General features: G+C 38.0%; 1 protein-coding gene across 1 annotated transcript in view; it reads right to left on the reverse strand.

Moving 5' to 3' along the window:
- Positions 1 to 14,276, reverse strand: part of LOC124167628 (facilitated trehalose transporter Tret1-2 homolog) — a 551,764-nt gene that overhangs the window by 321,432 nt on the left and 216,056 nt on the right. The window contains exon 2 of the mRNA XM_046545607.1: positions 3,505 to 3,585. Within this exon, the coding sequence (XP_046401563.1) occupies positions 3,505 to 3,585 (81 nt within the window). The remainder of the gene's footprint in view (positions 1 to 3,504; positions 3,586 to 14,276) is intronic.

Below are 14,276 nucleotides of genomic sequence, written 5' to 3' on the forward strand. Positions count from 1 at the left end.
AGACAGAATTTTTATATTTATCGTGGTAAAGGAATAATTTTCTTTTATGATTCATTCATGCTTGGGTGTGCACTTGCTAACATGCGTGTATGCACGCACCGCTACTGCCTCATAAGCTCCTACCTGTTCATGAACGCTTCCTTTGCCAACGAAATTCTATTCCTGATGTCCTTTTTTATACCACAATAGACTAAGACAAAAAAACTGGCGAACAAGCCCGTTGGTTCAAACTTTACTGAAACTCTTATTAGGCGTCAAACTCCTCAACTTTTGACAGAAGATGGCTTGGGAAAAGAAATTGAACTGTATTTATCTGAAGCCACTCAGTCCCTCCTATGTGATCCTCTGATCTTTTGGTATCATGAAACTAGATTTAGAAATTTAAGGCAACTTGCTTCATGCTACTTGGGTGTACGTGCAGGTTCAGTGTTTTCTGAGCAAAGTATTAGAGACGGTTGCAATGGTTTCTGATAGAAGAACCCTCTTAACTGCTGAGCATGTTCAGCAGCTCATATTTCTTAAAAAATATTTTCAGTATTTACAAATGCAAGAGGGCTTAGAGTCTGAAATTTAATCCCAGTGATTAATTGTAAGAGTTGCAAAATAAAAGAGTAATCACAATTTCATTTCTCTCATTAATTGCTCTCATATCACACTTTGGATTACTGAGCTTAGTTCACGAGAAAGAAAGCACATATTAAATTTTTTGGGAAAAATAAGTAAGGCATCGTCAAATAATACTATCGGTATCGGCCGCCTGTATCGAGGTATCGGTTTGGTATCGGAAAAAGTGGTATCGGTCCAAGTCTAGTTTAAAGCAATCGAGGTCAACGGAATCTTATCAATGAACTTCCCGTGAACTTCTCCTATCCCCTTGAATGCAACTTGTGCGCAGCCACGCGAAGAGACTTGGCGGTGGGCCTTGCCAAAGAGCGGGCGAGAGTAGCGGCAGACCGGGGATAGATTAAATTATCAGGCGGACTTCATAACTATTTGGAGCAAGTTTCAACCCCTTTTGAGTTGAGAGGGAAAGAGATTAGCCCGGAAGTGGGTTGGGGCAAAAACGAGCTGGAGCACTCTTGAATCGATTGGAAAGAATTAAAGGGAAGAAGACACTTAAGTGAGAAGGGAAGTGTGATTGCCTGCACTAGACCAGTGATAGAGCATCCGGAAATTGCATCTTACAGTAATTTCATGGAAGTTTTATCCATAGTTCTGACCAGATCCCAGTAACTAAAAAAAATAGTGAAAAGTTACCAAGGTTGTTTATTTTTCATTTCCACGTAGATTTTCACAAAGTTAAAGCCGAATCGATTGCTTTCATCAGATCCCAGTGAATTAATTTAAATATAATTACAATTTACTCGCTTGTGTTCATACTATAATTAATTTTCATTCACTTTGATCGAAATTCAAATTTATTCATTTAGCATATTATTATCAATAATAGGAACTGTGAAGTGTACTAATTATCTACGATGGGATATGATTGCCTGATTTCGACATTTAGCATACTAAAGATCTTAGAATCTTCAAACTATTAAAAGACCAAGTACGTGGTGAACAAAATAGTTACTATTGATGTACAGCATCTATTTTGAGAAAATTCCTCAATGGAAAAAAATCATTCGCGTTGAGCGGTATCGAAACCGACTCCCCCATTTTCCGATCGAGTGCTTTAGCCAGTTAAGCTAGAAAGGCGTCACTTCCCTCCGTGGAAATTTTTCCCCTATAGAATTTTCACACAATTTGTGCATTGGAGGTGGCCGCTTTAAGTTATCACCTCGTCTAGTCTGGGTATACTTTTATAAACATTTATTTAAAGGTTCGTAATTAACTTTCAACCATATCAGCATTTCAACCATATGAGAATGAATTCGAAGAGGGCGCAGGCAGTAAAGCATTGACTCTAGCGATATAAATCAAGAGATCATGGTAAGATATTTCATAAAAGGTAAATACCAATATATTTAGGTGCGCCTTGTGACATACTAAAGATTAAGCATCTTTAGACAACTATAAAGCCTTGGACGTGATGTAAGAATCAGTTAATACTGATGTAGAGCATACATTTTGAGGTCCATATTTAATAAATTTTCAACTCACTGAGAATGAATTCAACAGAGTGCAGGCAGGAAATTATTGGCTCGACTAAGATAAAACGAGGAATCGTGGTAAGGTACTTCGGTAAAATTTGTCTATACAAATATATTTAGGTGCGCCTTGTGAAAGATTCGGGTGCCTGAGCCCGACATTTGGCACGTGATAGACCTATGCATATTTAGACAACTATAAGACCTTATACGTGACGAAGGAAACAAATGGTACTAATAAAAGATCATAGACTTTCCCGGCGAATGCTATAGATATAGTCTTCTCGGATTTAGTACTGGGTTTCAGGAAGGAGTATCTCATCGATACGTTGACCATAAACAGATTTGCTAGGTGATAAACCCAAGGTAATTTTATTTATAAATAGAATTTGTGTAGAGAATCTATTTTGAGGTTCGTATTTAATTAATTTTATAACCTCATGAGAATTAATTGCAACAGGAAGCAGGCAGGACAACATTGTAAGTTTCCCTGGATATCAGACAATTACTTATACCACTTAATTTTTATCAGAGCGCGACCCGGGTTTCAATGAATTATCATCATCTTCAGGCGCTAATTATGATTTGTTTATCTTATTTTTGTTATCTAGTTACTTGATGAATTTTAAAACGGACGCCAGTATAGGGTAAAAGGATGGGTAGAGATATTCATTTATAAGAGTCCTGTCCTGACTTTCAATAATTTTTAAAATTTCTAACTGCTCCCTAGAGTCCAGTTCACGGCGGTCATCGCAAAATTTTAAAATATTCATTTTAAAATCTCTCCTATGGCAGTTGCATATTAATTGTTTAGCAAAATTACTTTTTTCATTCTTGTTATATTTGTAAGCTCTTAAATGTTCTTTCTTCCTGATTTCAAAATTTCTTGCTGTCTTACATTTAACTAAGGAGACTAATATAAGTCTATGGAGACTGACGTTAAATGTAAGCGATGATTGGAGCGATTTTAAAATGAATATTTTAAAATTTTGCGATGACCGCCGTGAACTCGACTCTAGGGAGCAGTTAGAAATTTTAAAAATTATTGAAAGTCAGGACAGTACTCTTATAAATTAATATCTCTACCCATCCTTTTCCCCTATTCTGGCGTCCGTTTTAAAATTCATCAAGTAACTAAGTAACAATAGGATACACAAATCATAATTAGCGCCTGAAGATGATGATAATTCATTGAAATCCGGGTCGCGCCTTGATAAAAAATAAGTGGCATAAGTAATTGTCTGATATCCAGGGAAACTTATAATGGAATACCACAAAGTAAATCAAGAATTAGTGAATTTTGTTTTAGGAGAACATTGACTAGACTAATATGTAACGAGGAATCGTGGTAGGGGATTTTCAGTCAATTTGGTCGCGCAAACAAAATCAAAAGCAGACAGCGGCTTCTTACCCTGACGGTCCAGCATTCATGGCCGGGCACCGTGTCCCGCTGCGCAGACTGGCTCAAAACAGTCCGCTCCCGAAAGCTAGCCTGCCGGAGAGGAAGCGAAATGAGCAACCTGCGATGTCAGGATACAAAAGAACTAGCGGAGGAAACCGGGGTGCATTCGGGATCACTGTCTAGATAAACATGCGTGAACTATGGTATTAAAGAGAGGAAGACTCTAACTAAAAATATTCAAACATTGAAGTATCAAAAACACACTTTTAAAATAACGTCTAAATGCATGCTGAAAAAAGAGATGGAAAATGAGATTGATTGTCGTCGAGTTCGCTTTGTTGAACTTCATCGATAGTAACAATACAAAAAGCTGTACCTAGTTCATTCCCACACTTTTTAACTTGCTTAACGGTTTGACATATGTAATTATATAGTATAGTATGCCACATTATTGAGCACAAATATATCGCATGTTGGGTACACACAGCATAAAGCTAAATGAATGACTAACACGACTAAATTTTCGATAGTACTTCGGAAAAAGAAATAATCATTGCATTATATTATTCTATATATAAAATAATAAAAATGTAATTAATAATAATATAAAAATAGTAAATGAATATCAATTATCTGAGAACATTGAAACCGGTTCAGAAAATTAAAAAGTGTGAAAAGTACTATGGTTGTTTGATTTATTACTATAGAGGAAAAATGGATACCCTAAAATGTTCCAAGTTGTGACTGTAGCGAGTTTAACCATGGTTTAACGTGGCTATGCTATTAAAAACTAATACTAACAGTAAGTTACAAATGGGTACAAATTTCATGAGTTATTTTATTATGATCATGTTCGACATTTAGCACACTAAAGATCTTAGCATTTTCAGACTACTGCAAGAGCTTGAACGTGATGAAATAAACAGTTTGTGCTGATTTAGAGCATCTATTTTAAGGTTCCACATTATTATTATATATTTTAAACGCAATAAATATACGGAGCTACCCAATATAGGCGATCTAAGGTCTCAGTGAAGCGAGTTTCACCCTGCTATGTTATAAAAAACAAATACTTACGGAAATAAGTTCGTGACTGTGTGAGTCCAAATGAATCCTTCTTCCATGACTTACGTTATAAAGATCATGGTCTATCATTGACGACATCCATTGAAGTTAAATACCAAAATATAATGACTTACAGAGATATGAATAGTTCAATGTTCACATTACGAAACAAAGTAGAAGACAGGCACCAAACATATTCTTACTTCAGATACAATATATACAAGAACAGTCAACGTGGCTCCGCAGCTCGAACAACATGGAGCATAATTGAAAACCCAAATTAAGTATAATAAGGACAAACGGAAAAAGTCATCAAATAAAGAACCTGCAAATGGAGTTTCTTGAAACCCACACAATCCATTTTTTCCCGAATGTGAAATTGAGAGAAAACGAAATTTCTAATGGAAAATAATACAATGATATTAAAGCTATCGCTATATTAAGGCATTTCTGTCTTAATCGCATTGGTATAAACAAAGACTCAATCATTTTTACCCTCAATCCGAAGGTAAAACAGTGTTATGACCACGAATATTGAAAAAGAGGATTCTCAAGTTGGCCTCTAAATTTATCGCCACTCACCGCGCATTTAAATGTGTTTACAAAAGTCGCCACTTGCGTCGCTGACGGTCAATTGGATCCGAGTTTCACGGGGAAATAAGGTTTAATTAGCGGTATTAACCGAAATTTATTCACATGATGATGTGATCAAATAAATTCATGACTTTTCAATGCCATAATTTGAAATTACAAGCATCATACTGCAAAATATTGGGAAAAAGTGGATCGCATTGCACTCATCAATGCGCCGCGGACATTTTCAAAAACCGATTAACCCTTTGTAACCCAATGTTGCTTCTAAGCAACATCAAAAATGTTTAAACTTTCAGCTCTATTTAGGAGATACCTAATCTAAATATTATTTTTAGTGTAAATTTTAATGACGAAATATTAATCTGCCAGGATAATTATCACTGGCAATTGTGAGTGTAAAATTTTCAAGTTTTCAAAATGAAAAATCTTGAAATTTGATTTCTCCCAGAAACAGCTCTGGGTTAGAAAGGGTTAAACCGACCGAAGTGGCAACAGAAATCAGCCTTCTATAGGATGGAATTGGGCCTCCTCTTTGCCGTCTCCTTGGTTACGACTAATCGCTTTCGAAATGCCACAGACGTTGCTCCATTGTTTTTCCAGAAATCGATCGCCGAAATTCGCTCCTGCATATGTTTACTCCGAGATCTTTCGATCTCCGGCAGCCGCACGTATTACGATCATTATTCACCCCACATTAACTCATTGAGATCTGGAGAGCACAATTTCCGCGGCTCATAAAACATTTCCAAGTGTCGGGACACCTCGCGGCGACGAGGAAACGTGCCTAATCTTCGATATCTAGGGAGAAAAGGAATTGAGGATAGGATACAAGGGGCATAAAAAGGTGAAGAGCGCGGTGCGAAGTGTTGAACACACAGGAACCTCAACAAAAGGAGTCCAGATAAGGAGGAAAAACCCGAGGAGTCAAGAGATAGATAAGGTCGAAAGCAGGGGGAAGTCTAAGCAGAGGAAGTTAAAAAGGAAGGAAGTCAGAGTGAAGTAGATGAGCTAAGAGGTGAGATGCCGGGATAAGACCGTTTCGGAAGGGCATACCACGAGGTGGAAGGCGGCGAGAGACGATAAGGTGAGAGGGAAAGCTATAATAAAAAAAATAAAAGAGGAACGAAACCCGTGGGGCTGTTATTTCATCATTTTAATTTCGTCCCTTTCTTGTAGGGTTGGAGGTGGGCAGGGAAGGGTTTACCTCGACCATTTTAAGCGGTCATAAAGAAGGCGGAACCCCGCCCCTAGCGGCGAACGAGTGAAACACTACTAACGAAGGACTAAGAGCGTTAAAATGCTTGACTCGGAAAGTGTTCCGATGGCTACCTCCACACTACGGGGATTCTCCAGCATCCCGCCTTCTCAAAGGTGTCCAGCAGCTGTACATTCAAAAATTCTCCATGATTTCAAGGTTTTCAAGGTAAAATTTACATTTTCCAGGGGGAAATATCTTTTTGTTTAGGGCAGGGGTCTCCAAATTTTTCATTTTGAGGGCCGAATTATATATTTCCCAAATTTATGCGGGCCAAAAGAGTTAAAAATAAATAAATAAACAAATCAGTGCCAGTAATTTAATTTCCTCAAAAATTAGAGTATAAAAATGGAAAAATAAAAAAAAATATCTCTCTGGAAAAAATCAGGGTACACTAAATAGTTATATGCAACTTTAGTTTTATGCAACCAAATTGCTGTGACGAATGATACTGTCGCTTTGACTTCAAAATTTCATTTAAATCAAGTCCAGATTAGATGAGCCAATTCTAAGAATTATAATTAAACACATAGGGCTTTCTTTGGCGGGCCGGAAGTGGCTCGTGAGCCTTAATTTGGAGACCACTGATCTAGGATAAAGAAATAGAATTTTATCGCTTCATGATGTTCCTACAAGAAAACGTGTCGAGTGCATTTATAATTGACCGTAGATAACACGATCACCTACTCAATGTTCAAACCAGGGGGGGTGGTTTGGATAGATGAGGGTAGACCTCACCGCAAACTTAGTCAAAAGTGGGTGAATATCACACATTCGAAACATCCACAGAGGAAAAATCATTCACCTCGACCGGGATTCGAACCCGGATCCCTCGATTTCCGGCCGAGTGCTTCAGCCAGTTAAGCTACCGAGGCGTTATTCTCCCTTGTAGAAATTTGTAGACTATAACTGATTAGCCAGTTAAGCTACTGAGGAGTCATTCTCCCCTGTGGAAATTTGTGGACTATACCTTGTTGACCTTAGGTATGAAAGTGTTATAAACATTGATTGGGAATTTTATTTTTGTGGTGAGATGCTGTACTAACAGGGGAGATTGAAGCCTCGGTAGGTTAACTGGCTAAATCACTCGGCCGGAAATCGAGGTATCCGGGTTCGAATCCCGGTCAAGACGAATGTTTTTTCCTCTGTGGATTTTTCGCACAATTTGTGCATTGCGGGTGACTCCGTAAAAAGTTATCGCCGTGGCTAGTCCCGGTATAATTAAATAAATCACACATTGAGTGTGCGCAGGCCAGTTTCTTTCCCTGGAACATCTCGTACTTCCAGAATTTTATTTGGGGTATCCGAAGTATTCGCCCGGGATATCAACAAGGAACCGATCAGTTGCAAATCAATCTACCAACGGACAGGCCAGTCTACCAACAAACTTTTCTTTTTATGAAGTGTAAACTGAATAAGAAGTAGGGCCTGAAAAACTATAACCCTAGTTGAAAATTTATCATAATTTCATAAATATATTGTCTCTCTCTCTCCAAATGTCATGCATTAATTTTTAGACTGCAAAAGCTTTACATAGCTGCGAGAAATCTTTAATTATCTGTGTATGATTTTTATAATTTATTTGTTATGATTTAATAAATAAATTTGTTATAATTTAATGATCATTTATCTGCTCATTGATGTGATTAATACCTATTGTTGCGTTAGAAGTAGTAATCTAGTTCTTGTTTCATTTGTTAAGCTAAATTTCCTTTTTTAAAGTTGTGTTATTTATTTCTTGTTATGTTTAATGTTCATTTTTCTGTTAGAAAAAGAAATTATTCTTTTCCTGTTTTACTATGTTAATTCCAGTGTACTATGTTAATTGTACTTGTACCACTTTTACCATTTCTATGTTCCAAAGGAGTTGAAACTTCTAGGGCAATAAATGAGTTAATTATTAATTATTATATTATTATGAAGGATATCCCATACCCGTCCACCGAAGCCATAGGGCTACATCCTACCATTCTGAGCGTATGAGGCCCTTGAAGAAAACCCGCACTCCTTTTTGCTGTCAAATCATCACAAATAAGTTGTTGAAACTTGTAATAACTTAGTTCACTTATTAGTATATTTTTAAGCCGGTCAAAATAAGCTCGCCGACGGTGAGAGACGGTTGCGAAACGAAAATTCAACATGGACGCCTATTGTCAATATATTCCATAAAATTATGTCACCAGGAAATAGGAAATTGCACAGTATAGATTATTATCTTATCTTTCCTTTATTAAAAAATAAGCTTGCCCTGAAGATATATCCTTTCTACCAAGGTCACTTGTAGAAATTGAAGAACATTAAATTACGACCTACTTACCGCCTAGTATAGCTAAGTATGTGGCTACTGGTCATTCGGAAGAAACAAGTTCCTGTATCACCAGGATATTTCACTAAATTACGAAAGGCGGCCATAGGATCAAGGTACCTAAATGTCTTCACAATCGCAAGCAGAAATCTGGGCGGAATAGGCTTAGTCTCACATCGAAGAGAATCAATTCACATCCCATTGGATACAATAATTACATCACTTCAAGCATGTGAATTTAAAGTGATAAAACGGTTGATTCCGAAGGGATATAACCAGAGACCCTCAGTTACTGAAATGATGAATATCACCCCTTATAGTGGCTTAAATGAATGATATGCTCCGAGTTTTTCATGAGACGGAATCTTCCTAATATTCTCGCTATAGATCAAAGTAAAGACAGGTTTAACAATAGACGTCCGTAATCAACCTATCCCCAAGAAATGCACCTACTGTAGGTAGTAAGTTTTCAGCGCTGAAATGAGTTAAACTTATGATAGCATGATATAGGGAAACCACACTAACATCCTCAGAAAATAGCAGTACACTCCACTGCACTGATAACTTTTCTCTTCACTTGACTCCTATTCACCATTGTTGGTAAACAATACACATCGCCAAAACTGCATTCGTCATCTTGGAGTATTCATTATATTCTACTAGCTACCTTAATTCCTTTCTTCTTCAGTTCCCTCCTATTCACAATTATTGGCAAAATAATACACAGCGCTACAATTGCATTCGCCATCTTGTAGTATATCGATGGCTAAGTTCTAACAACAAGTATTTCCAAATTTGGCCGGTTTGAATCAATACCGCTAATACTGTCAATATTAAATAAAATTCAAACAAAAAACAACTCTTAGTTTGCAAATGTATGCTTCTTTTCCATTTTTATGTATTTCTGGTTTTTATTTCAATTAAAATTATATAAAATTAAATAATAAATCTTTTTTTTTGATCTCCTGAAACTTTGCTATATTATGAGATAGGTGTTGTTAGAACTTAGCCATCGATATATTATATGGTATTACATTCGCCATCTTGATAGGTACCTATCCTCTCCAGCTCACTCCTAATCACCATTGTTGCCTACATAATGCACACTACCACGATTACCTTCGCCATCTTGAAGTATATATTCCTCAGATGGCAGAATTTTATATCATTTATTCGGGGGAGGAGGATGGTTAATTGCCCCATTTTCTTGGAGGGGGAACGGGAAGTGGACGAATTAAAAAGAAAACGCTATCCCGACGTTTCCCGGTGGCTAACGAGTTTTTGGTCGGCAAAATTAATTTCCGAGCCGACGACGACGAAACCAACTGAAAGCGACAGCGGGGGAAGTATAGGGGAGGGTGGTTGTGCTCCAGGGAACGTACCCTAGTCCCTTAAAACCCTTATGAGGAAGACTTTGCTGCTTGGCTGAGAGAGGGATGAGAGGAGGGGTTTCCCATAAAACTTTTCCATCTCTTTCATGGGAGAAGGGGAAAACAAACGGACAAACAAACAAATGAAATCCAGCCTGCGAGGTCTTGAATATACACATAATTCAACTGCGGCATCCACAATGCAAGATTGCGCCCGGCAGACGACTGACTCCTCCCCGCTTCGAGTCGAGCTCTCTCGAGAGAGAGGAAGAAGACTTGAAGTTCTCTCTAGAGAGACAAAAAACTTCTTGCATCCCAAGAAACCCTCAGCTGATGATGAGAGGACGGGTACGAAAGAAGGTATGGAAAAAAATGGCTGCAATTTAGACGTGAAGACGGGCAAACAGTGGGAGAGTTTATATGGGAATGAGAGAATTATAAAAGATTGGGGGAGGTTTCATAACATAGCTTGATGCAGTGAGTATAGTTGCACAAACCATGACGGAATATTTAACAATACACATTATTATTTCTCAGAGATATTTCATAAATCTTAGACGAAAAATTTGATGATTTCAGGCTTCACTTTGTGATATCTTTCAGTTATGGAAAAATAAAAAATAAACTTAGTTAGGTTCACTAATATCTTTGAAATTGCACGACCAAGGTTTCATAACATAGTTATATTGTCAGGTAACTTGACGATGTAACAATTTCATGAAACCCGGATCGTGATATTTCAATTATATTAGTTAACCTTAAGAAGTTATTTCTTCCATTTTCCATCTGAGGATATGCTTTAATTATTTTATTTTTAGTAAATTTTTATTTAAATTTTATTAACTGCTGCTTTACTACGTTTTATTCGTTCGCCTTTTCATTTAACAATCAATACTTCTGCCAATGAAAATGATGCAGTTTAATAAATTACTCCTGATTTGGTTTGGATATAATAATATTTAAAGGTAAATACTCTTCCATAAGTGTAATATATTGTCACAATTATTTTAAATAATAATGTTTTGTCTGCTCAAATGCGCCCTCCTCCGCAGTGATTTTCTTCTTACAATTAGTATCAAACTGGCAGGGAGGGAAGGGTGCCAACAATTATCCAGTACTAAGTCTGTTTTTCATTTAATTTTAGACCTAATCCTATCTTAACCTCACGATTTAATGCACAGGGTATATCAGAAGGAGTATACAATACTTCAGGATGTGGTAGGGGAAAAATTTAAAGTACCCACTTTTATCCATAAACATGGGGTGGCAACAATTAATTGCTTCTAAAATTTTGAGCTTAATTAAACCAGAGCTTTGAGCGAGAGTCAACAATACGATTGCCTAATCTCACCTACTTTGAGATAAATTGTGTCAGATAGTTATAATCGCACACTTTCGTCAACCTAAATTATTCAATGTCCTTAAAATTCCAGAGTGTTAAATAAAATTTCTAAAAGGTTGGATTCTCAAGAGAAACCGTTTTCATGGAAACTGCAAAGTGCATCTAAAAAATGTTTTGGTTGTCATAGCTCAGTAATTAAGGAGTTGCGACCCCATATTGATCGACAAAAAATACTTAAAATTAATACTAAAAATACCTTACCACCTCTTGAAGTATTGCAAATTCCTCCTGAAACATCCAGTATTTAAATTGACCTCCACAAAGTCCTCAACCATTTATCGGGTGGATGTTTTGTTGACGAGTGCAATTGGTTGAAAATTAAAAAGATATAAACAGCTGCAGTAATTTTCCTCACTATTTTATTCGCTCATCCGGTTTCAACTTTTGTACGTAATCATCAAGAACTGTCTTTGTCACTGTCAAAACAGTTCTTGATAATTACAATGACAGTTCTTGACAATGACAAAGACAGTTCTTGATGATGAAGTGCAAACGTTGAAACAGGTTGAGCGAATAAAATAGTGCGATAAAATACTACGACTGTTTGTATCTACTAAGTTTCTAGCGGACCACCCGGTGCTGCTCGGGAAGGATGGTACCCAGAAAAATGGGAAACTTGGAATTTGGATTTCATGATCAAAGTGAAGAGTTTGATCTGGAGTGTAGCTCTCTACGGTGCGGAAACGTGGACACTGATGAAAGAAGACGAGAGGAGGTTGGAGGCATTCGAGAAGTGGGTATGGAGAAGAATAGAGAGGGTGAAATGGACGTAGAGGAAAAGGAACGACGAAGTGCTGGATATGGTTGGCGAGGAGAGGCAGCTTTTAGATGAGGTACAGAGGAGACAGAAGGAATGGATGGAGGGAGTACTTAACGGGGAGGGGATGTTGAAAATGGTGTTAGAGGGTAGAATGTTAGGGAAACGAGGGAGGGGAAGGAAAAGAATAGGATTTTTAGATAGATTGAAAGGGAGTAGGCCTAACAGTGAATTGAAGAAGGCAGTGCTGGAAGGAAAGGGATGCTCCCAGATCACTTCTTTAATACTCCATGGAAACCTACCTAATCGGTAGAATACTGCATAAAAAAAGGATTTTTACGTTTCCTCACGGAGAGTGTCCAGCGGTGTGACTACCCGGCAGGATGACCAACCGCATATGTACGACGTGACATAACAAACAATAATGAGAAAACGACACACAGGACGCGTCGCACGCAACCAAAAGTATCACTACGGGTTTTAAGAGTATGAGATACACCTGCGCATTGACTTTGGTCGCATTCCGTGCAGCAGTATGGACATGCATAGCGGACAGACAAACAGACATTCTCTTTCATAAATGTTGATCAGGTAGTCTCTGAAAAATCACCGCCACTGCCGAGATTTGAACCTGGACCCACAACATAGGAAGCCAGTACTCTAAGCACGGTACCAGATCACATTATTTCGACCTTAATCCATGCTCCGCGTATCGCGCGCGATGTATCGAATGTCAGACAAGCCCGCGGGAAAAGTAGGTTATGCCCCAGAGCACGGGCTTGATGCGAGATCTTTTTGTTCGAGCCAAGAGGGGAAGAAAAGAGGATTATGGACGGGGAGGGATGGGAAGAGTATGCACAGGGGAGGGAGTAGGGGGTAATTAAAGGGATTAGCGGTGGGTAATGAGGGACGAACGGACCAGGAGATAAGCTGATGCAAAAGAAGATAGACGGACAGAGATGGGATGTGAGGAAATGTCGACGTGCAACCGGGAAAATAGCCATTACGCTGTAAATGGGAGAGGAGAAAACGGAGTCTTTTCCCCTTTTCTATCCATCTCTAATATGAGTGGTTTGGAAGCCAAGGGGTAAAAGTGATTTATTTTTTCCCTACACAGTTAGGTACAGAAATAGGGTGGTTTCCTATTATTTTTTTATTGTCTAAATCGAAAGATTATTACTCCTGAAGTACTATTTCACGCATTTAGATAATTAAATAACGATATCTATTTTTCGCGATTAAATGAAAAGTGAAAATTTTCAAGCGCGCGAAAACGCGACGGGTATGTATGGATGCCGGGAAACTCCGTGTGACGTCGCGTCGTTCTGGTTCCCGCTGCCACAAGTGAGGTGACCTTGGGGCGCGGCTTTGAGCGCTGATACGACGTAGGATGCTAGCAGGTAGCAGAGTACCATGCTAGCAGGTAGCGCTTGGCTTAAATAAGAATTATTAATACCTTATCAAACGAAGAAAACTTTCCGACCTTAGCCAGTTTTAATAAGTGATTATTAGGACATGTTTTCCTGAGCTCTGTGCCTCATGCATGCATTGGTAATCTCAGACGATGCATAACTCCTATCTACTCGTATAGAAACTAGGTCCCTGTGACGTCACGTGGAGTGGCATCGTATGGGCGCCAATCTGGCCTTTTTCAAATGAGGATAAAATTGACTATTAACATTCGTCTAAACCGGTATTTCTAAAACCAAATAATTTGTATATTATGAATACTCTAATGGGGGGTAACCAAATAGCAATCAATGCCTTTCGTTTTCTTTGATGAAGGAAACTACCCTATTAGGTGTAGAAAACAAAGGGGATGAATTATATGTTTGATATCGAGCATTTGATTTTCCACTCGATGTCAGCTCAGAACTGAGACTCATTCGTATCCTTTGGTCACCAATTTTTGTGTATTTCTTGTAATAATTAACTTTGCCTAACATTGCGGAGAATAAAACCAATTGTACCCCTTGGTTTCTCACCCCCTAATAATATAATATAATATTCTCCTAGCACAGTTTTTGTAGCCA

Source organism: Ischnura elegans, chromosome 11 (genome assembly GCF_921293095.1).
Source record: "Ischnura elegans chromosome 11, ioIscEleg1.1, whole genome shotgun sequence".
In the NCBI taxonomy this organism is placed as follows: domain Eukaryota; kingdom Metazoa; phylum Arthropoda; class Insecta; order Odonata; family Coenagrionidae; genus Ischnura; species Ischnura elegans.